The sequence below is a fragment of the Sinohyriopsis cumingii genome, chromosome 6 (assembly GCF_028554795.1).
Source record: "Sinohyriopsis cumingii isolate HCF-2022 chromosome 6, ASM2855479v2, whole genome shotgun sequence".
NCBI classification, from domain to species: domain Eukaryota; kingdom Metazoa; phylum Mollusca; class Bivalvia; order Unionida; family Unionidae; genus Sinohyriopsis; species Sinohyriopsis cumingii.
Genome location: NC_142966.1, coordinates 76,271,173 through 76,296,457, shown reverse-complemented (window position 1 = coordinate 76,296,457; position 25,285 = coordinate 76,271,173). Strand labels below are relative to the sequence as shown.

Genomic DNA, 25,285 nt, shown 5'->3' with positions numbered 1-25,285 from the left:
TGTCTGTATTATTTGGACAAAATAAACCTTTTATTTGGTCATTATTTTAGTAGCAAGTGTAGACATTTTATTCCTCTGCAATAATAATAATAATAATAATAATAATAATCATAGCAATAACGGCTTTAGACATTGACCTTGTGTTTGCCAATGAACACCATCAGAAAAAGGAATATTGGTTTATCAGCGATAGCATTTGCAGTTAATTTTGTTTACTAACGCATTATTTATTTCGTGTCATTTTCTAGTTGTTTTCGTAGAACATCATAAAGACCTGACGATTGGCTTAGACGTACCGTCATTCCTTTTCGAAGTCACATTGTTGTTCAACCCAATGATCTGATCGGCTTTCTGTATGTCTGAGTGTCAAGTGCAAGGGTAACTTATGACGACTCGAAATCATCTGATCAAGAACCAGAGGAAATGAATCTGTTTTATTCATCATCTAAATATCCCGACCCTTCCTTGCTTTCGGTCTATCAGGTAATTTTATTTAAAGCGTCAGCGTATTGCGGGGTCTTTCGGTTCAGTGTCATCGTCGGACCTAAGTTATAAACTAAAGTATTGATTTAAACAGAATTAAAGATGGTATAGACTTTGCTAAACTTCTAGCCCATCTCGCCAAGTATATTGCTTGTTTCGCATGTATGGCCTATACAATGTTCCTTAATGTGTCAGCTTTGTATAGCCTTTTGCCTATTATACATACGGGTACATCGTAGTAATTTCGAAACGTGCTGTGTAAATTCCGTCATTAAATAATATGTTTACACTATATGCACATCCAATGATAATGGAATGCACTTTTTATTCATCTTATTTACTAACATTTTTTGACATCATTACCCTCATGGAATTCTCTTGGTGATGCTTTGATATTCTCCCATTAGATCGCTCTCTCTGTTTGGTATTGTAACAACTTCAATATGTAAACGTGTATTGTTAAAGAGGGAACACAATAAATGTTGTGAAATCAGTTTTATGCGTTGTGCGGGATGAGGATGGCTGGGTGCCATTGACCCGATCTCTGTCCCTAGACCGATAACATAAGCCTCAGTCACCAGTGAATGACCATGACCCTGTGACCGATACTAAGTAATCCGGTCTACAAATATCTGATTGACAAGTAAATTTACATATTTATTGTGTTCTCAAAAATGATAACAATACTGAAAATATTGTCGATATTGGTTATTCTATGAATATGTGAGCTATTTTAAATATGGCGTTGCACACTCATTGATGAAAAGTCAACCTATGACTTGTTTAAGCGGAGTCTGAGTCACCGTAACATAATCAATTATTCGGACATTTTCCAGGCATCTAAATAGAGAATCATGCACATTGTTGTTATTTTCCTCATGATAATTTCTTAATTTTTGTCGACAAACAAGCTACAAAATCTCATTATGTTTTAAAATCTCTTTAACTATCTTAAAATATTTATTCAAGTCCAGCATTTGGGAAAGTTTTATGGTTTGAAATGCATCTTAATTGGTGGACAGAGAGAGATAGAAAGAAACATAGTATTGGAAAATGTATTAACAGTTTAATTTCGGTTCATAACAACTCAGAAAACATTAAATCAGTTATTCTGAGTCATTAACTGAAACAGCTTGATATAATTTTACACTGGATATCTCTTTCACACACACACACACACACACACATACACACTGTCCACGTTCTTAGAGCAATGAAGGAGAGTCATTCTATAGTTAATTCTCTATATTCAAAATGTTTCTATAGTAGAAAATGAATGGTCTTTAAATGATAACTTTGATATCACCATTAGTCAAGAATTATGACGTTTCCGTTCTTTTATATAGAAAGAGAAACTTTATGAACTCATCATGCTATGCCTATCACAGTAGGATGCAAAAGGCAGTAAGAACCTCGATCAGCTTTCCAGTTCTTGCAAATCTTTTTCTTGGAAAAGTTTACTTGTCCACGGTCAAATCAATTGCAGTCATTTACTTGCCTGTATAAGTATCTTAAGTAAAGAGCAAAACAACTACTTTTAAGATTACGATATTCATTTTCGTCTCAAGTAAAAACACATCTCAGAAATCACTGCATGTTTCATGCGTTATTTATCTACATTGTTTGAAATGGAGAGTTGGACAATGGTGGTTTCAGATTTCATCTTCAGATAGATTAAGATACTTTCTTGCCTGCATGAAAAAATAATTTGTCAAAACCAATGAAGGCTGTCAATTTATTTGCGTTACTGGAAATATATGGAAGGATCATTTACAGTTATATCAAATAAGCTCTTTATTTATACAAATACAATTAAAAGATGAGCACATTACACATTACAGATGGATATTATATATATTCAGGTGATGTGTACTATATAAAGGGAACAAATTGCTTCAGTTCACATACATGAAGATAAATATGTTTGAGAGATATTTCATTTGATATCACCATACCTAAACGTCAAAGTGAGTGTTCTTTAAAATATATGACACATAATAAAACTTGCATCATATAGAGTACATACTCGCTTATACGACTAATCGAACTGCAAACTACACAGACCCAGATATGCCGTTGCATAATGCGCTGACAGATCTGGGTCTGTGCAGTATTTAAAATAGTAGAACATAAACCCTGGTCTACAGGTACATTATTCTACAGAAGATCAGATATTTGTTGTTTGCAGGTTGTCTTCGCTGATAAGTGAGTATACGCGGTTTATTCAGTTTTGTGCCTACAATGGTATAATATTATTTGAAGTAGAATATAAAGGTTTTCACAAATATTAGCGAAGAAGCTGTAAAAATAATTCCTTACGTTGAAGCATTACAAACTTAAAAAAATAATAATACAGCTCTCCTTTAAACATTTAACACAATTCTTCTTTAAAAATGCAGAAATAGTTTGAAAATGGTGCCGTAATATAACATACATTAAAAGAACCAAGAAAAACATGAAATAATAAATCATAAAAAAGTAAACTTATTTCGAAGTAGTTTTAAAGACATCCAGGATTAAACAGTGATGGTGGGTAATATTAATATAGAGTATGGTACTAATTGTAAGACCTATTATATTTTACCAATTCTATCACAACAGGTGATCTTTATTACAATACAATTAATGGTTATTCATAACTATTTGAACATGGAAGATGGAATGCCTCATTTTCCTGGAAAATAGCATGAAAGATGATGCAAGAAGATAAAGATGTCCTTTGCATGGAAGGTGGAACGCGTCATTTTTGCTACAATACATTGATATTTTAATAATTTAGTACGATCTACTTAGCAATTACAGTTTTGTTTTATCATCACTTTACAGCTTCGCGTGTTTTTCGTCCAAAGAATACATCAAATAAATATAAAGTCTACACTTCAGTGTAGGGGATGGATGGTCTTGAACCATTAATGAGTCAGGAAATTCAACTTTGCCTTTGGAAGGATCTCTTGGTGTGAAGCCATTGTTTAAATCTTCATGACGTTGTCTCGTCTGTAAAATAAAAAAACAGATGTCCAAATAGAATTTATTCAGTCCTTTTTAAAGTGGAATAAATGATAATATTCACATAGTTATTATTTAAAAAAAACTAAAATTTAAATTAAGTTTGAAAAAGCTGATTATTTTGGGAATGTTTTGGTTCCAACTTTTGAAAATTTAGCTTATCAACCATGTGTTTACAACAACGAAATTCCCAAGGTAAAACGTATGAATGATGTGAAGCATCGGATTATCTTAGGCCATTGTTTCATTCGCAAAGTCAGTTTCTGTGGAACAAACAGTAAATAATAAAATTACAAATTGAACCATACCAAACCTCAAGTTATGTTTACTTATAATCTAACTGTGCTTCTCTTTGACAATTTCCAGCCAAAGTGACAGTAAAAGATGATGTGATTGCTAGAATTATCAATTAAACACAGATAAATCATGCCAAAATTTAAAGCAACAACGCTTATTTAGCTTCAGTATCAGTAATGAACATTAGTACGTAAATAGTTTCTTAATTTCGTCATGAAAGTACTGTAATCCCAAGCATCAAGCCATTAGTACATGTTGTCACTGTAAAAAAACGAAACGTGATCAGATATGTCAGGGCTTGTCTGGAATGTAAGCCAAACGTGAGAGTGATAATGTTGTACTCCCAATCAATTTATTTTATTGAAAGAAAATATATTTTCCATCCAAGTGTGCAGATTATGTGATACATTTCTCCTAATAGCTATACATAAATGTAAAATTCAAATTAGACGTTCTCTTTCCATATTCCATATCTACTTCTTAAAAGCATCATGGCACAACTTAAACTTATTCAACTATTTCTGGATGTATACACATCACGAATTTTCGTTCCCAAGTAATTTAATTTCTATCTCCGATTTTGCAATCGGTGCACGACGTAACACATACATACATTAATGCAATCACATAATAACTGATAAATGCACAAAAAGATAAAGTATTATAGTCTCAGAATTTTAATTAAGTTAATTGGATTAATTTGACTGCATATACTGTCCCATATTGTTGGCAAAACGAAACTAAATCGATGACTAAAAAGAACCAATTATTGTTTACAAGACTTTTTAATGTACCACAATTTCTGCGTAACATCAAGCGGAATTAAAAGCACATATAGACACACACCATGCATTCATTCACTGAGGCCATTTATGGATGCAAATTTAGGCATACTTTATGAACTCACATACCTTAGGATCATAAAGGATGCATAATGAGACGTTCATTATGGACTTACTCACCTTACGCCTTTTAAGGTTGCAAATATCGGCATATATTATGCACGCACTTCTACACATTAAAGATGCACAACTCTAATTTATCCAACTTGTACTGATGACAGTTGAGAATGTCTTATAGGTAATTATTAAATAGAATAGCGGACACTAGGCATCCACTCAGGTGGCTAATTAAAAACAAAATGTTTTGTTGACAACAAACTTGAATAAAATTGTTTCTAAATCTCTGAGGTAATAAACATCGGAAAGTAGACTATTTTGTCTATATGAATGTTTTAAACGGGTCTATGGTGTGATTGCTGTATTAAAATTCAACATAGAATGAAGTGTGCTTTAATGAAGAAGAACTGTACATCTCCCATCCCATATGTATCAAGCTTACCTCTTTTCTATATCTACATTAATGGATAGCTGGCTTGTGTTGCTATACCACACATATTTCCGTTATTTCTCTCCATCCTAATGTAGCCATTTTCCCCCCAACTGTCACCCCAACTGCAAAGAAAATAAAAAAATCATAAATTTGTATTACGTGGCTAACTTATAGAAGTCATAACACTTCACAATAATGAAATCTATGACATTACAGAAATAGGTGTAACGTTAATAGCCAGACATCAAAAGGAACTAAGTTTAAATTAAGTAATTAACAGTCTGACATATAAATGAAAAAAAAAAAAACAAGTGACTTCATTATACTCTCTACATCCTTGTTTGCTGACGGTATAACTAAGGGTTAAACAGAATACTATTTTCATTTCTCAATTCCAAAATTATGAATGCTTCATCATGACCAAGACAATAAAAGTTAACCTTAGTTGTCTTCATTAATCACAAGCACCATCCTTTTTAGGACCTATCACAGTTTTTCACCAACTGATCGTTTAATTGACTGGTTTCTTACATTCTGACTTTAATAAGCTGCATTCTGTGTACGAGCTTCTGATGCAAATGCCGAAATACTGGTCTCCCTACTTGTATCCATGTGGATCTTTTTAATAAATATGTAACAAATCGTTGGGTTCTCGGCATTGCATAGATAACAGAGTTTTTTTGTATATACTGTGAATTTTTTTTAAATAGGCCCCTATTTAAACTGGTCTCTCCAGGCTGGCAAGATGTATTGTTTCCCATGTGTGCTTCATAAAAGTATCACATCTTGTGCCGAAAAACATCAAAGCAACCCCCTTCCCACCCACCTCTCAATTACCGACTACCCAACCCCATCCAACACTTATGACCACAGCAGTTAATCTTAGAAGCACCAACTCAAACTTTTAATTAGGATTCCACTTACGCTGAAGATATAAATTATCTGGAAACAGTACAAGTGTTAATAAATGCAAAACTGCTTTTGTGTTGTTATTTTGAGATGGGTGGAGGAAATTGTTTGATATATATGGTATAAAGAAACACCTACATCAAAGATGTATGTAATTGCGCGTGTCTCAAGAAAGGTTTCAGCGTATTAGAAACGTTAGATGGATATAATTTGTATGTACCAAATATTCGGATAATAGATACCACATTGTACATCATATTGATACCTATTTTTTACAAGCCAATAATCTTGGCCGCCATCTGTGCCATATCCAACTACTAGAACACCATGGTCCAACTTTGTACTGCTGCATTCGTCGTCATTATACACCCCTGAAATGTAAGATAGATAAAGAATATCTACGTGTTTTGCGCAGATATCATGAACTATTTGAAGATTGAAGTCAAAGATTGAACTATCAAGATTGGCGAAGACAAGAGTGACAGTACAAAAATTTGTCTACTTCATGAGTGACATATTTTTTAATATCCACTCCCCCAAAACGTAGATTATCCATCTTGATATATATATATATATATATATATATATATATATATATATATATATATATATATATATATACACATATACATATATATATATATATATATATATATATATATATATATATATATATATATATATATACTGATAATGAGGCAGAAACCCTCCAAATCCTTGGTTTTCATCTCTCCATTATGTACCATTGCGACTTGCAGCTACTTTATTTCATTTACAACAAACATTTATGATATATTTAGGAAGGTGAACATAACAAATGCTGCTCAGATTGCCTAACACGCTTCTGCACGAATTGGCATACTGAACTTTGTTGGGGAGTTGTCTTGTACCAACGTCACATCATTGCGGTCACATCTGATAGATTTCAGAGCATAACAACTTTAAAGAAAAGACTTCGATTACTGTGGGTTTTCTTGTATGTAATTGGATTATTTTGTTGTTCGCTGATGCATGGAAACTAAACGGTTTGGCCTTGGCAAGCTTTCGTTCTAGTTTTCAACAGACGTAGCACCCAATTTTGAGTGTCACTTAACTTGGATTTGTAATCAGTTATTATAAATGCCTGGTTTTTGCGAGCTAGATACGGTACAAAAGCAACATATCTTTAATAATGAACCAATCGTTTTACCTGCTAATGTGTCCCTTGTCGTAGTGTGTGAGAGGCATACGACACTGTGTCGGTGACATAGTATCAAATTGCAATATAAGTTTAGACACTAAGAATTAGCGGAAGGTTCTTAAAAAAGTGCACGGGTGCACGGGTAAGGCAACATATCGAAATGCAACAGATCATTATCTTCAGTCACTGAATATGTGCACGATTCATATCAAGAAGTATTAAAAACGTTTCATAACATAAAAGACTACATTTTGTTGTTTTGACTTTGGTTTAACGTCAGTCACTGAATATGTGCACAATTCACAATTCATGTAAAGGCTTATTCAAAAAAGATTCATACATAGAGTCTACTTTTTGTTGTTTTGACTTTGGTTTAACTTCAGTCACTGAATGTGCACAATTCATATAACGAATTATTCAAAAAAGTTTCATACCTAAAGTCTACTTTTTGTTGTTTTGACTTTGGCTTAACTTCAGTCACTGAAAATGTACACAATTCATGTAAAGAATTATTCAAAAAAGTTTCATACCTAAAGTCTACTTTTTGTTGTTTGGACTTTGGTTTTAGTCCTCCTCGTTGATTAAATACTTGTAAACGTGAAAGTTTATATTATTAGCACTTTTTGCGAAATATTTATATTGGTGGAGAAAGAGAAAAAGAGCATAAGCAAAAATGTTAAATTGGCCTAAATATAAACGTACATCTTTAAATGACATACGAAATATATATTTTCGACATTGGCAGAAGAACTAGTTCCAAAAGTTATATCGTCACTGTGGTAATAAAAGTGGTATCGTCGCTTGGCGATATCATCCTTCTCCCTCTGATTTTTCAATTTCTCATTATGCAATTGATAATAAAATATTTCTCTTATTTGAGACTAAACGAACTGGATCAACCTAAAATGCTAGATTCATTGACTAGTTACATCATCAATAATTTTTATTTCTTTTTTTCCTTTGCTGTAAGCCATTGTCGTGCTAAACTAGTGCATACAATTCATACTCAAGATTATCTGTAACAGAAACAAAACCCAATAACTGTGAACTACATTTGCTGGCAAAGAATACTATTTCAATAGAAGCCTATAGAAATCAAATTTTATAATTGTATATTTAAGAAGATCAGAGAAATGAAAGTTTTGCAAATGAACTTTCATCAGTAATAATGACAAGCAAAATACAATTGGAACATGAGGAATGATAGTTAACTTGCCATCTAAATATTCCGTTGTATCTCTCGCATACCACCTCTATCTTATATTGGAGATGAGCCTATTGTCAAGAAAAGGACAGAACTATTCCGAAAATAGGGCTAGTACAATTAGTGTTTGGCATTTACATCTCCGGAGGATGACCATACTATGTATTAAGATCAGGTTTCATTGCAATCTACCAAAAACTGCAAGAACTTTACAAACTATATAATGCCTCCAAGTGGAACCCAAAAAGGACCATACTTATTAAGAAAATAACAAACGCACAAAATTGTTCGGTATGCACATCTTAACCTACTGACCATAATATGTACAAATTTTATAGCAATCAACAAAAAAGAGTCACATGAAGGGAAAACATATCTAACTGCGGAAACGAATATCAAGGTCTTCAACAGAAGACCAGATTTGCTTTTTACTGTTGAGTGTTGAAACCATATCTGATATTAAGCAATACGAGTTTATAATCAGCCATTGGCGCGGCTATATTAAGTTAGAAAATTAGTACCATTTTCATGTGGACAAACTAGACGCTATTTGAAGACGTTTCCTAAGAACCCGCTCTTGATATAACCAACCATTCAGAAGAACTAATGTTCATGATCGTAGCCAAATTTGAAGTTTGATCTGAACTTATTTTGTTCAGGACCAGCTTGATATCAATTATTTGGTGAAATCCATGTGTAGATATAACTTTTCGCTCAGGAGAAGAACAAGAAAAACATTTAGAAGTCAGATTATCACCATTTTATTTAGAACCAACAAGACATCATAAAGCGAATTTCCTGAAAGTCCATGGTAATGTGACCATTCATTCAGACGTGTAATAATAACACGATTTTTAACATTGCCATTGTATTTGTCAAGCTTCATTGCAATCATCCGAGTCGTAGCGTGATAGAGTAGAAGTAGCTAGCTTATGCCGTAGGACGGATGGACGAAAGACAACGGAAGGCTGACGTCAGATAGCGAACAAAAGGCCATGAATTAGCTATTTTGGTTAACAGCGAAACCGAGTAAAACAAGCTGAATCCACAAATCTGTCTTACACCGCATAAGGAAGCAGATCACAAAAGAATGATAAATGTAGAAAGCATTGAGGTGGCACAATGATATGTCGAGATGCGGATCTCGATGTTCTTAACACATGCAAAGTTTAATGACGATCCACTAAAACAAAGACTTGTTGTGTTCACAAGTCTTTCTTATAGCCTACATCCAGCTCCAAGTCTTCACACTAATGTGGTATCAAAAATGTGAGACTAGATTGTATTCACAAGATTTTGTCCTAGACTGCAGTTATCTATCAGTTATAAAAGGCAATAACTCTAATTGACACTCATTTGTTCCCATATGCATTTTAGCATAATAACCATATTATTCGGCACATTTCATAGGTGTTCTAACTAGATTGTGTGCAGACACAATGATTCCAATAGACACCACATTTTTAGAGGCTGTACCATACCACTTTTTCGATAATAAAATTCAAAGGGCTCATGCAACATATTTTTAAAAGACACAAAAATGCAATCTAAATCAACTGCTATGTTACGAATGTTAAGCAAGTGTAGTAGATATTACAAATATAAGACTTTTCGCAATGACCAAGATAACGTTTAATTATGACTGAGGTTTTAGGCGAGAAAATCGTGAAGGATTATAGAACATCGACCTTCCCAATTAAATACTACAGTTATTAACGTGATAATAAATGATGGCCAATTATGCGGGAAAGCACGTTGGATCTAAAACACATGAATTCAAATTAATGACAAAGCCAATGGTGATTTTTCCCTTCTGCATCGGATGATAGTAATACTAGTGATAGTTTGGGCCAGTGAAGGGTAAACAATGCACCAGAAATGGAAAGAACTATACCGCTTATGTCCCAAACATAAAGACTTGCTTTAAAATTATTAAAACGACCAACATAATTTCATTTTTGTTAACAACTGTGGAGGTTTTTCAAACAAAGTAGAGTCATATAGCTACAGTATTTGGTTTGGCTTTCTTTGGACTCAGATACTGCACATGCACGGTATACATTTTCTTATACTGAAAAAGAGTATAGTAAAATAATGAAATAATATTAATGAAGAGAACCATTCACATAAGTTTACTTTAATTATGTAAAGGAACAATTCATTAGGAAGGGTAATGTAATAATCATATACCAAGTTAATAATTAAACATAGAATACTGACCACCCACCGCATCACAACTAAATGATGAAAGACCCTAAACTTGACATTGGGTGATAGGTTTTCAGGACTATTTATTTTAGAGAGCTGATAGAAACTCTACATACCACTCCTTCTACAAATACGGGGATATAACAAAGGTGAAGAAAAAACTGAATGGTGTTATAATTACCTCCTGAATAGGACTGGAATGAGCTTTGACTTGCATCAATAGCTACGGAAATCGGACCGATGGTAGCAACAGCTTCCTTTAGGGCTAACTCATCACCACTCTCAATATCCACACAGCCAGTATCCTTTGTCACTACCTTGGAAGCATCATAATTACAGCTATCATCCTGTTTTCAATTATATAAAAAACATAACTGAAGCTAAAAATATAAATTTGGTCATTTCAAACCTTCTCTGATGTGTAGTATTACATTTCATCAGCGACTTTATTACTGGATATTTATGCATGAGTTCCTCTCAGGGTCTGATACTTTACAGGCCAAAAGTAATTTCCAGCTGCATCATGTTCACCGCTGAGATTTGAAATCATCTATGATACTCTTGAGCAATAACAATCTTTCTATGTTGGATGTAAGACTGGCACTCTTTTAATTTAGAACCAGTCAGACATCATTCAAAGTCCATTGGTGAACCACCATGCTGAATTGTATCCATTCAGGAGAAACAACATAGTGGCCATATTGGATGTTAAACCAGTATCGCTTTTATTTAGGACTAATCAGACATCAAGCAAGTCTCTTGGTGACAAATCCATGTCAAGATGTCTTTCTGTTTAGGATTACCGAAAACAAGATTTTCAGACAGGCTGCCACATTCAGCAATGCTGCACAATGTTGTGCAATTCTAAAACAATTTGTCGCGAGAAAAATATTAGTTGGTTATAAATTAGTCTTTGTTGTCTTGATGTTTAAAAATGTAGTTTGTTTAACTTTGCATATAAAAATTTAGTAATGGTCGAATAAGGAAATTTTGCGTTGTACCGGCTCCATGTAACAGGTGGAAAACTACTTGGCTGGGTGGGTTTTACCTGGGTTAGCTTTCTCCACTTCTTTTGTGTCAGGTTTCCTCATCCACCTCGCTCACCACCGCTTTTCGCAATCATAAAACAACGGGTTTACCTTGCTTTTTAATTGTTTTTATTACTTACGGGTGGCGGAACCCAATCCGGGAAGATCAACTTTTTTTTATCTTAAAACCTGGTCAGGATGGTTAATTCCGGGTAGTGCAAAACTCAACCTAGTCTGATGACAGGGGCCCGGTATCTGTCTATTCCTAGTACAAATATATATCAAAAGGAGAACGGCGGAAATACTGGTGATATTATGGTTCCGGCACTTGTTGTTTTTCTTCAAAAATTTCAGCACAGTTGGCGTCATTGATGTAATGACTCCTTTTAGCGGTTGTAATGTACCCGTGTGTGAGTGCGCATGCGTGCATGCGTGAGAGTGTATGAGAGAGAGAGAGAGAGAGAGAGAGAGAGAGAGAGAGAGGAAAAGAGAGAGAGGAAAAATGACCGCTTAATACCTTCCTTAACATGAAAACAGATATTGCCAGCAGTTTAATGTTTATTCCAGGAAAGACAACCTTTCATCTTTAAGAATAAATCCATCTGTAAAATCTCTTCTTATAAAATATTAAAAATTTATTTATCCATACATTTATACGGTGAACATTTTACATTCGTAACTCCTGACATGATTAAATTATTTTTGAACACGATGCCAGCAACTCATGGAATTTTAATATATACAGCCACGGTCTCTAACATTCAGAAACAATTTTAAATCTGCTTTCAATTGCAGTGTTACCAATGACTAATGTACGCAAGACTCAATACACAGCGTTTTATTGTGTGTTTATTCAGATAACGTTATCCTTAAACTCCCATTTGTTGAATTATGTAAACCCCAAACACAAAATCTGCTCATGTGCTTATGTAAAGAATGTATCGCCATGTACATAATATATCCATATGCGGTCATTTACTTATGAATAACATGTACGAGACCATTAACATGGTAGATCCACACATCTTTATTTACTTCCAAATAATCAGTTCATGTTCTAATGTAGAACGTGGATCCCACCATGAACCAGGTATACTCAGAGCTGATTTCCACGCTTAAGTGTAAGATACATTGCATGATATATTGAACGGGGATAATCCAGATCTACTGTAGAATAAGTCAGTGGCTGAACAGGGTCAGTGTTGTACAGACTAGTAATGGTATCCAGAATAAGATAAGCAATATGCGCCATATTTGCTCATTTATGTATGTTCAACATGTTTCCCCACTATCAATGTGTTACATTCAGTTGCTCAGTATCACTGTTCTACACTCTATCCGTATTTCAAATGGAGTGCTGGACCCTGGTCCGTGTATCACGAGTGTTTTTCTTAGCCTGCAGACCAAACATTTTTCAAAATAAGAACTTCACAGACCAGCTGATTGTATAGATGAGACCCCGTTTTTAAAACAAAGTAATTTTCATTAATGGACCTGTAATGTTATTAAAAAAACTCCCCACCCACCTTTGCTTTCAAAGGTTTATGTACAACATTGATATGCCGTGTTTGCATACTCGGATGTATTTCCTAATTGTTGATATCCCATTGGTTCCTTCCTCACCTGTATTAGTTTACCGTGTGTCACGTTCTGGCATACTTTGCGAAATCATCAAAATAAATTGTTAAATTTCTCTTTTTAGTTATGTTATCTTTATTTATAAGCAAACTCTCCTTATAGAGCAACGAGTAAATGAATTATTGATTCATTGCTCACATTGGGGGGGGGGGTTGGGTTGCGTGTAATACTAAAAAAAATCACAGCGAGAGCAATTCCATCTAAACGTACATTCGGCAAACAACGAAGGCACGTGATTCAATGTCTCATCGGAAACATGCATTGTGACGTGCTCTCCCTGGAAACAACCTTAAAATGAAATTATCGCAATGCGGCATGACCACAGAGAAACATATGTTGAGTTATTTAAGGAAGGCAAGACAAGAAAATGTATATGTATACCTCAGCTGTGTATGGGTAGTCCAGCTCAGACTCTATACCATATTGCCTGACGTACTCAAAGGCCTGATCCATCCAACCGCCTTCACACCCGTTGTTTCCGAAGGATATGGAGCAATCCACCAGCTGCTGTTCACTAAAACTGATCAGATTACCCGTGTTATGGAAGTACTGACCCTCCAGAGATCCTGTCTGAGAGAAAGAATAAAAATATAATTTTAATTCTTTGTTAAATGTTATTACAACATGTATCAAGCAAGAAGAAAACGAAAATCTCAAATGAAATAACATATACTGGCCAAAACGAATTTCCAGGATTTCAAGAGAAAAGCATTTATCACTTTAGCTATTGTCAGCGGAAACACTATCAGATAATCATCAGCGAAAACAAATGTTTCATGTTCAGCTCCTGTGCTGGATATATTGGATGTTAGACTGGCACGATTTTCTTTGAGGTCTCAGTAAACACAGATTTAATATGACTGTGTATTTCTTTCGTATGCAAGGCTCTTTAAAATATCTCATATTTTGTGAACTGAGGTCTTCAATGATGGAAATTGCTCAATGAAGTTTACTGATTTAATAACTCCATTTAGACAAGCGTCCAGCGTTTGTGTCATAATGTCTTACTTTCCAGTCTTAAACGGTCTTTTACGGTTGATCGGAATAGTCATCGTTAGCCTCAGATAATATCTAAGGGCACGTACATAGTCATGCAGCTCGGTTTCTCTGGAAGATTCAATCGAGGAGAGGAAGCCTAAATTCACTTGCTACTGACACGTTTTTACACCCATAAAAAACAACAGTCTGCGTAATCAGAACGGTTGAGACATCGGAACTGACCAGCATGTAGTTTGGATGTAGTTTGGATACAGAGAGTGTTCAGGTAGCTCACTCACCATGCATTATAAAACTAGTGCCACCACGAAGCAAGTCTTGTATAATAACTATTTCAGCAAGGTGGAAGAAAAGAACAAGAACTTAGAACAGTCGATAAGACCATGAGGACTTTGTCCATCGTGTGGTGAGAAGCCATATCAACTATCTTGACGATCCCGGCTCACCGAATAGCAGACACACATGGTCACTTCGGGTGTTTTCACCTAGACGAAAAATCGCCAGAGACGCGAGATCAAGTAGGAATGAAGTCGACACAATCTAGCGTTAAACACTTGTCTGTCCACTTTACAGTATAGAGAAAAAGATATATTGATGGCAGAAACATCTTTGCCTAGACTTGTTAAATCTGGACAATAATATCAGTATGTGATTTGTAACAGTGGGGTGACACTATTGTGGATAATTGACTCTCCAAAGAAAAAGGGTCTTACTTTACCGGGATTGCTAATTTCACCCGTGAGATGCCTATAATTGACTTAATGTCTGAAGACTGTGGTACGGTTCTGAATGACGGACTGTGGTGATCGTCATCCACATCCATAGAAGATTGGATGTATAGGTCGGATTGATTGTTGGTGGAAATATGTTTTATAGGAGCCTTCGTATCTTAAATATCAAGGCAGGTAAGTCGTAACCCCATCTTCGACGGACCAATTGTACTAATCCTGTACACTCGGAGTCCAGAGGTACAACATTGTATTCAGTAACGACAACGACGTATCATCACCGTACGTGGTTAATTTCCCTGTTGGATATGCAGTCCCACCAATCACACGATGTTCAGTACCGAACATCGAGGCACCCTGGAATGATTTTCCGGCGAGGCTGGTTTTGCTAGGTCACACAGCTGCAAATGTAATATCAATTCGCTTTATGACACAGGTATGTTACTTTCGGCTGGGCAGGAGGACGACTAAACAGTTTGATGGGCGTAAGATGCCGTCACAATTGGTGATTTCGAGACATATGGTCGGCAGGCCGGTTTGCTAGTCCGAAATGGCAGAAGATGAGCCCATAAACTGCACACAGATTGTCTGGACGGCTAGACTGGTTGGCTGTCGGCTGAGCCGGCGTGCGGTGGACGATAATTGACTTGCGATCTGGTCCGGTTGGCTAACTTTACTTCAATCCCGCACCTCTGGCTTCCATAATTTCATAAACCATGGACAAACAGGGAAAAGGACTTAAACATATTGATACGGCAATTTTCGTCCAGCTTTCGCCGATGTCTTGGACAATAAGTCCTGTCGGACATATTAAAACATTCACGAGTCCAATACTGAGCTGGAATCGCTCGTAGTGGATTCGATTGGGTCTGCGGAGATATTCGCAGTTGCCGCCGGCTATGGGTTTGTATTTTGATTGTGGTGGTGGTGACACACGGAGATCCGACCATTAAAGCCATCAACGTTTCGAAAGTGGGATGCCGATTAACTGTCATTTTAAACATTGGATCATATGTCTGCTGTCCTTGACAAGTAGTCTTATATGTTTGTGATTACACGTACACTGTGCATGCCAAATACAACTCTTGTTTGTCCTCCACAATATTGAATCGGTTGCCCTTTTTGCACTTGGGTGTAATGATAAGAGACCAAACTATCAAGCAAGTTCATACAACAAAATATAGAAATGTTTGGAACAAGGGTGTAATCGCGTTACCAAGCGTCTTAAAAGTGCAACAATTAACATATAATTAAAATTAATTTAACTTTACCAGCGCGGGACTATTCCACTTTGAAAATTGCTTATCACGGATCGATTTTACATGCATAGTAGCAAACGGAACGATAAATGCAAAAATACTAATAAACTGAATGGAGATCTCGTAAATGTTCTATGTACAATATTTAAACATTCAGACTTACTATACAACTGAAAAGATAAAGTGAAATGGTTGGCATACGTATACATTTAGACGGATTCACTCTTGACAGCAGACAAGAGATAGTAAATTGATATCATGGATACCGGTGGCCAATTAAGTGGGTATAACCAGCAAGAGTTGTTTCCCTTGTTAATGTTCTATTGACGGAGAGACATTGATTCATCTTTCAGTACGGCTTGATTCGGAGGGTATGTCATGGAGTAACTCTAATGTTAATGTGATCAGTAATCTATTTGGCTGAGATATCATAACTCGCTGGAAAACCAGCTGGATATGGTCAGTCTAATATTGTTAAACTGTTTAGAGGGGAAAATAACTATCAAGCTAACTCCCAACAAACTCAGATAATTACAATCTAGACAAGGATTAGTATTGCTTCCGATACCAGGCCTCTGTCAATAATTGATAACAAATAGTTCAGAAAACTGATCGATGTTCTCGATCAGAGGTATTATTGACCGAACGAAAAACATTTATCCTGAAAATAATTTAAGACTGTACAATGAAGCAAGAAATAACATTGTATCAAATATTATAAACCTTTCTATTTGTTAATGTTTGTGTAAATTGTATTTATAGTTTTTTGATCGAAGTTTATTTCTTAAGATGACAACACAGATAAGTGTTAATTTAATTACTAATGACCAATGAAAACTAAAGCAATGAAGTCTTCTTCGTTTTTGTCTTCAATACATGTTGTGTTTCTCAATCTGATTAAAACCAATTCTCCCATGTCCTACTTGAAGATTTGACGAGTACCGCTTTATGGTCATGTTCTAGTGACCTTTGAATTGGCCAATAAAAATGCAGCCTAAAAATCCTAGAAGTGAATCAAATTGTTCGGTACCTATTAATGCTCATCATCCACTCTGTTCAGTCTACAAACGCGAAGATATAAGACTTCATCTGATTGGTTGATAAAATTAGCGATTATGGTAATAACATAGGTTACCAGAACATGACTCCTAAGTGGTAGATGTCAGATCTTTATGTATAATACCGGAGATCTGATTTTAATCAGATTGTGTGTTTCTCAAACAATAGTCAACATACATTTGCTCATTCAGCTAGCATACACAACCAAGCGTCAAACGGTGGTTGATGAAATATTCTCAACTGAATGTATAATTAAATTAACTTAAGTAATTGATAATCATCAGAGTCAGTCTCACAGTTGTTCAAATTTTGTGGCAACGATTTATAAGGCATTAAGAAAACGAAAGCCGCCAAGACGCACAAGTGGCTTGACGATTTGTCAGACCATCGTTACGCAATAATTTGACCAGTGAATAATATCGTCCATTGGCAATAAAATATATACATTGTTGATTAAGAATTGTTCTTGCTGTAGTCATTCAAACAAATATGTGCCTAAGTGTTAATTACTGGGTATTTACAATGAATAACCATAAACGGAAACGTATAAGCTTTACTATTAAAGATTAGTTTGGAAAATTAGATAGCATTACGTACATTGCTGAACTAACTAAATAAATAGAAGCTTGAGAGTACGATGTTCATAAGTAGGCAATCTAAAATTGAAAGTGAAAAGAAATCAAGCAAAAAGAGATGATGATCTCTGTGTATGAAAGTGAGGAACTGAAGAGAAAGAAAGCAACATGAGCGGGAGAGACACAACTTGATACAATCATATGCCAGTATTTTGTTCTAACTAGGATTGGAGGAATGCATATGTGTGCAAAGTGACACTTGTCTTTTACTTATATGTTATTTGTATTTGATAATCATATTTTACAGTTTGACTTACTGAGCACAATTAAAATGATCATGCTTCTCGTGCAACAATTCAGAAAATGCAACATTTCCTATAGATATACTTACTGCGCTGAATGCCCAGCACGAGCCACATTGTAACTGAAAATGAACAGATAGCAAATATAACAGGTTTTATACAGAAATGAATACAAGTAAAACTGACAATTGATGAAAACCCAGTCTTATTTCAAAGCTTACATTTTTAGGATTGGTAATAATGAGATTATTTGATATCTGAAACATATACACAAAGATTTATAATTTGTTTTTATAATTTGGCGGAAACAAAGTATCTATTACGGCATATGGATATGTCCTGGCCGCTAGGCTGAGATGTATTCACGCGCCATATTAAATAATTCTTTATAACCATCCAACCACCTCCACTAAGCACGAATGTATTACATACCACATTTCTTTTAAACGCTTTCTAAATAGTTTTAGCTTGAAAGTAGTATTGAAATTAAAAACGAGCTGGAATTTGTTAAATTTTGATTCACTGCAGCTAAAGATATCAACACGCTGACGTCAGAGAAAACACCAAAGTAGTTCCAATCAGGTTGTCTGATACAAACACACGGATGAAACACCTGTATTCAATGCCAGATCAGCCATAAAACATTAAATGTGTATGTAACGATACAGATGTACATAACGAGACAGAATCCTGTCTGGCTGTTGGATTTATATTAAATTAATTAACACACGTATTCGCTCAGAAGACGAGTCGGGCTACAAACAACATAGCCCCTGATATGCCTTTATGTAATGTGCCGGCAGATGAGGCTCTATATTCTTTGTTTGTTTTACAGATTACATAAGAAACTGCATAGACCCAGATCCCCAAGCGCATCATCTCAATATGTGAGTAGTGAAGTTGGATACTTTAGTCTCAATGGAAAACCCAGTCAAAAAGATCGTGGCAACGTTAGCCTCAAAGGGGAATTTAACATGGGGAATATTGGGACTGTATAACCTCAAAAATATTGGGACAGTATAGCGACTAGGGTATGGGACTGCTTAGGAACATTTGGAATTGACGTCATGGTACTAGCCACTGGGAACAATGTAGCAAGGGGCTAACCTCAATCGGACAAAAGAGCGGGATAAAAAGTAGAATGCTTGGCGGGAGAGTACATATAACTGGATATACATAGACATAGTCATAAGGACATACATACATACATGCATGCATACATACATACATACATATATACATACATACATACATACATACATACATACATACATACATACATACATACATTGATGAATACCAATATATTACACCTAAAATAATTAGGCAAGAGAATAAATCTTTTCGAGACAATGGAGTTGCCCTGAAAAAGTCGTTTTTTTTTGTTACACCATTCCGTTAAAATAAAGGGCATTACATAAGTCTTCTTCTCTTCCTCAAACTTCTTCTGACTTCTGGACCGTAGATAAGGACTATCTTCAGACAGCCTTGTCTCTCCACACAGATCCTTCTTTTCCAACCTCTCATATTGTCACGGAATGGTGTAAATGTTATTCATTATATACATGTACTCGGGTTTCGTTTCTTTCGCTGTACAACGATGCCCGAGGGTGATTATGTATATGGTCTATTGTATTTCGAAATCGTGAGTACGATTCGACCTATGCCACACGTGCAAGGTGCTTTCGATACGGCAAAACGAAAAGTCTAAACGTATAAATACTTTACTGTATGTAAAGGGTCTTTACAATACTAATGGTTTTGTCAGCAAGCGGCCTGCTTAAAGGATTCGCACAACTCCAGCAGTAGGGGTAGGTAATTTTTTGGTCTTAAATGATAACTAGTTTATTACCATATTTACCTTTGCATGTTTGTTATATAGTTTTCTTTATACAGCATAATGCGTGCATTTTTTTTTATTCTTGTTGCAACGTAGTACAGGATTTATATTGGTAATGTAAAGCTACATTTTTTTTTAAAGAATTGTTTACTATAGTCTTATTTAGCAGGGTTCGGTTTACTATTGAACCGGCCATTTTGTAATTGCCATAATAATATAATCTTTATAACTTACCATGCATGACGTCCTTACGTTATTATGTCTGTACCAAGTTTAGTACACTGTATCGGGTATATTTTCAGCTGTCTGAGGGTAGGAATATCCGGGGTGTCCGGTGTTGTCTGAAGGTAGGAATATCTGGGGTGTCCGGTGTTGTCTTAGTGTAGGAATATCCGGGGTGTCCGGTGTTGTCTGAGGGTAGGAATATCCGGGGTGTCCGGTGTTGTCTGAGTGTAGAAACGTCCGTTTGTCCGGACCGTTTAAGGTACCGGAGTGTCTAATGTCAAGAGTGACTAAGGTGACCCAGCTGTAGAGCCGTCAAAGGACCAGGGTGTCCGGAGGGTCTAATATTTGGAGTGTCCGGAGGGTCTAATGTTCCGAGTGATCATAGTTTCCGAGGGTCCGGAGTCTGTAGCAGTTGTGAAATTGATTCGTAGGAGCTGTGGAGCGGATATGGTGCACGGGTAACGGAGTGTATCTCCGTACATGTATTTTATTAGCTGTAGGCTAAGTTTGGGTTAGTAAGACCCAGTGTATCATTCAGGACTGGAAAGATAGATGGTATATCCGTTCTTGTGTTTAGCAACATAATTTCGCTACCTGAGCGAATACATTTACTATGAGTAAAAAGCTTACATCGTTTACTATTTGAGTGAACTATATTCATCTTTCCATTATTGAATCATTTGTGAATCATTTATCCTGTGTTTTTTTGTGTTACTGAACTCTGCGCGTTTTATGTTAAAATAATCCAATATTTGGATTATAAACACGCACACATCTTCATAATCTACTGCTCATATAAATCACCACATTAAACCATATATATCTGTGTCGTCAAAACGTGTTCTGTTGTCAATCCGAAATATCCCACTCGGTTATCTTGTTACACATATCGCTGATCCCGATGATTGTCCATCATGATTTGACATATATGGGTAAGTCCTTACAGAACAGCATCGACAACACGAGAGTAGATGGTTCAACGAGAGTCTACATCTTGTAATGAGAACAAGTGAAAGGAATGAAGTGAACCGCTGTTATTTATAGTATAAGAGTGGATCGAAACGGATTTATTTTTTGTTATCAATCCTAACACGCGTTACAAAATTTAGTCACAGTGCGGAGTCTGTCTTCCAATCCGTCATATTCCCTATATAGATGAGCTAGCGTCTGTGCGTAGTGAATCAATGCGTCAAAATATGACGGAAACTAAAATGATGATGAATTTGGGTGTACCGGCCATGGAAACGAGAACCGATGGCATATCAGCGGCTACCAAAGTTAACTTCCAGAGAGACCGATTTTAATTGGGATTTAATGGATTTTCTCTCTTCTTCGCAGGAATTGGTTGCGGTACCAGTACCTCCGCCACCTTCTCCTTCTTTACCACACGTCCATGATTTTAAGCAAAGAGAGAAAAGAGAGTTGGAGAAATTTTCACAGCAGTAGAAATAAGCAGAACAATATTTTCTCCTTCAACAACAACAGTGTGAAGAAGAGGCAAGAAGAAGGAAACGACAGGAAGAAGTAGCAGCAGAGAAGAAACAAGGTCTAAGAGAGAAGTAGTACAGTGAAAGTCAAACAGAGACGGTACTCTTAGAGATTTTGGCAGAGTTAAGGTGTCTGAAGAAATGTATCAAACTTCTTTAAGTTAACCCAAGAAAAAAAGACCTTCCCGAGCCAAACAGCCTAATCCAACTACTACACCTGAGATACCAGCCGATGAGATTTCTACCAAATCGTCGGCATTAGCAAGTCCAGAAATAGGCATTGGCCGTGGCAAAGGCTTAATGAAGTAAAAGTTGATTGCTTCACATTTCTGAGTTTGTTTTCTTAAAAAGAACACCCAGCGGTCCCTCTAATGTCCACCCACTTCTCTCCAAAAGATATAGAGATAGTATCCATTTTGCCAAAATCAATTAAAACTCAAAATCCTTTTTTAGTGCATCATGATGAACGTGTGAGTGCGTGAGTGTATGTCCTTCTTCTAAGATCATAACCAAGAGACACTTACGTTTTCTGTCTGGTCTATTCTGGTTCAAACTATACAATTCAATTCTCAACACAACACTATAAAATGTTCATAGACATCTTCTGTATCTTTTGTTCACTCTCTACGTATTTTGAATTGCTTCACTTTCACGGGTTTTTCCTCTTCTTACTCACATTCACCTCGTCTTCTTTCTTCTCTTTTATCTCTGATGTTTCAATTGTGCCGTACTTGTGCCGAAACGTAACACCAAGACCAACTTTGTCAGCACACCCACGAAGAACGCGCCTTGACTGGGAAATGGGTCAGGGCGAAATTGTTTACGGCTCTGGACCTGGGATAACAATTATTATTAGAAGTGTACGAAATTTACCACTTTTTCAAGACAGATCAATACCACAAGGGTGCCGAGACTCAGAAAGGCATTTTCGCCGACTATGTGAATGTCTTTCTGAAACTGAAACAAGAAGCCAGCGGCTATCCTTCCTGGTGCCACGCTCGCGAAGACCGAAAGAAATTCAAAGAGTAATACTGGGAGCATGAAGACATCTCTTTAGGCCACGTGGATTAAAACAAAGAACGGCAATCGTTTGCCAAAGCGATGTTTAATTGCTTGTGGGGTAAAATGGCATAACGACCGTGTTTACCCAAGACGGAGTATTTGACAGAACCTTCCAGTTAATTTCAGATGATTCACGACAAACTAAATACATGAAACGCTTAGACGTCCTTCGTGAAGACTAGACCTTAGTCAATTACAAAGAAGAACTGGACGTTGAAAACGCTGACGAATTGCCGGTTACATGCGAGCCCATGTTGCTTAAAATTATACGAGGCTTTACACCAATTAGGAGATAGTGTGCTATGTTTTTTTTACACGGACAGTTGCATCTACATCGATCGCCTGGGTCAACGTCACCCCGTCATCAAAGGAAACCGTCTAGGAGCCTGGACGGGTGAGCACCCCAACGACAAGATTCCAAGTTTTGCTAGTGGCGGTCCCAAACGTTACGGCGTCGAATAACGGAACCCCCAAGAAGAAGTGCACACGGAGTGTAAAGTGAAACGATTGGCTCTCAATCATCGCACCAGTCAAGTGGTGAACTTTGGGGTATTGAAACCTTGCAATGAGGAGAGGATCAAGATGTTAAAGTGACCACCTACCAGTCTGACAAGATTGTACGTTTAGCCACACACCGAATCGGCAGTCGACCTTTGGAAAAATTGTATAATATCGTGTACCACAAGCGAGTGCGGATTCCAATCACTGCACGTTACCTTACGGACAAGCCGGTATAAAAAAACGGCTTCAAGAGGATAGTCACCAACAAGAAGGATGACTAAAACACAGCAAGAATTGAGGGAGAGACCCACTGAAAACTCCAAGTTCAAACTATACCATTTTCCTGTCTTCTTGCTTGACTGTTGTGAGTGTGCCAAGCGATTGGAAACGTTTAAACAATAGCCCACCGATGGGGAAGGATTAATTACTGTGAATTCTTTTGGCTAGAACATGATTTGTCTACTTGGAACCTGAGACTAGATTGGGATACGAAGTCCAATGTTTCATTTATGGTCTGAAGTTGCGAATGGATCGATGTACCTATAAAGATTCAGCTATTCTGGTACATACTCAATGGTCTCCGCACTGTCCTTACCTTTATATGGTCTTTCCACCGACTACAATACGGTACAGATATGACGGTATCTTAGAGAAGGCAATACCTTTGTCCAGGAAGACAAAAGGAAGACTTCCAAAACTAGGAATAAAAAAGGAATGATGTACAGAGATTTCATTACGACTAGTATATAAGGGATAACGTCCACGACCGATAATTCATTGTAACTACCAACAACAACCGAGAAAAATGAATCCTTTTAAACAGCAATTATCAAGCGAGATAAAACGTGACTGCGATGCTGTGTCAAGAGTTGGTCAATATACAAGTGAAACGCAAGAAACAAGTTCGTCCGTTACGTCGGCAATGTTGGAAACACTGGTTCCCGAATGTTATAAGAGGACTGATTTATTTGAAAGAGTTCAAATGGTCAGACATTTTTCAACTGGACGAAGACCAAAAGACTTTGGTGGTTATTTATCCTACTACTTAAATAGTTGCCATACTACAACGAATTCCAGAGGAAGAGTTCAAGGATTACCAAAATATTTTACCCTATCAAATTTTGTATGTAGAGGAAAATTCTGTGCGATGTGTAGTGTGCAAACTAGTAACTAAAAAATTTCGATTCGTTACTGGAGTATGGTAAGTTCTGTTTAAAAAGCATACTTATTGCCTGAATCAAAAGAAAGACATTGCTGTGAATATCTAGTTTAGAAGCGGACATTCATAATCTACATCTGGAACTGAGAGAACGATTTTATCGAGAATTGGTCAAAATAGACGTCAAACGCAAAGAACAATTGCATCCTTTACGTCACCAATGTTGGAATCACAGGTACCTGAGTAGTATAAGAGGACTCATTCATTTGAAAACTTTCCATTGGTCAGACAGTTTGGAACTGGACGACGACCAGAAGACTTTGTTGGCTACTAATCCTAATATTTACAAGGTGGTAATACTATATCGAATTCCAACAGAAAAGTTAAAGGATTACCAAAATCTTTTGCGCTATCAAATTATGTATATAAAGGAAAATTATATGCGGTGTTTGACGTGTGAACTAGTGGCTAAACGATTATGGATACGACGACGGAGTACGATCAGTTTTGTGCAAATGTACACATATTACTTCTGACAAAATAGGTATAAAAACGGACTATCATACCACGATCGTTATCACTCGTGATACAGCGATTGCCGTGTATCCCATGAATTTGGGTCGCTGAAAACAGCTTTTACCCGCAAGAGAGACACTTCGTCCAGGACGTAATCTTACATTCTCTAACTACGACCTCCAGCGACGTTGACCGCGTTTCCACTAGCCACAGGTTCTTTCACTTCTCCGTCGCTGGTGATGCCATACTAACCAAATTTGACATTTGATGAACAATGGAAACCCACGGCTC

The 25,285-nt window shown here is 36.4% G+C and overlaps 1 protein-coding gene across 3 annotated transcripts in view; it reads right to left on the bottom strand.

Moving 5' to 3' along the window:
- The window catches only part of LOC149797249 (procathepsin L-like), a 133,101-nt gene that overhangs the window by 70,737 nt on the left and 37,079 nt on the right, over positions 1-25,285 (bottom strand). For 2 of the 3 annotated variants that reach the window (XM_089961948.1, XM_089961949.1), the window contains exons 5-8: positions 18,294-18,326; positions 13,667-13,855; positions 10,801-10,966; positions 6,293-6,398 (exon numbers count right to left, since the gene is read on the bottom strand). In XM_089961948.1, the coding sequence (XP_089818074.1) occupies positions 6,293-6,398; positions 10,801-10,966; positions 13,667-13,855; positions 18,294-18,326 (494 nt within the window). Of the gene's footprint in view, positions 1-2,204; positions 3,478-5,127; positions 5,241-6,292; positions 6,399-10,800; positions 10,967-13,666; positions 13,856-18,293; positions 18,327-25,285 lie in introns of those variants that run through there. The other variant, XM_089961947.1, reaches the window with a different exon arrangement.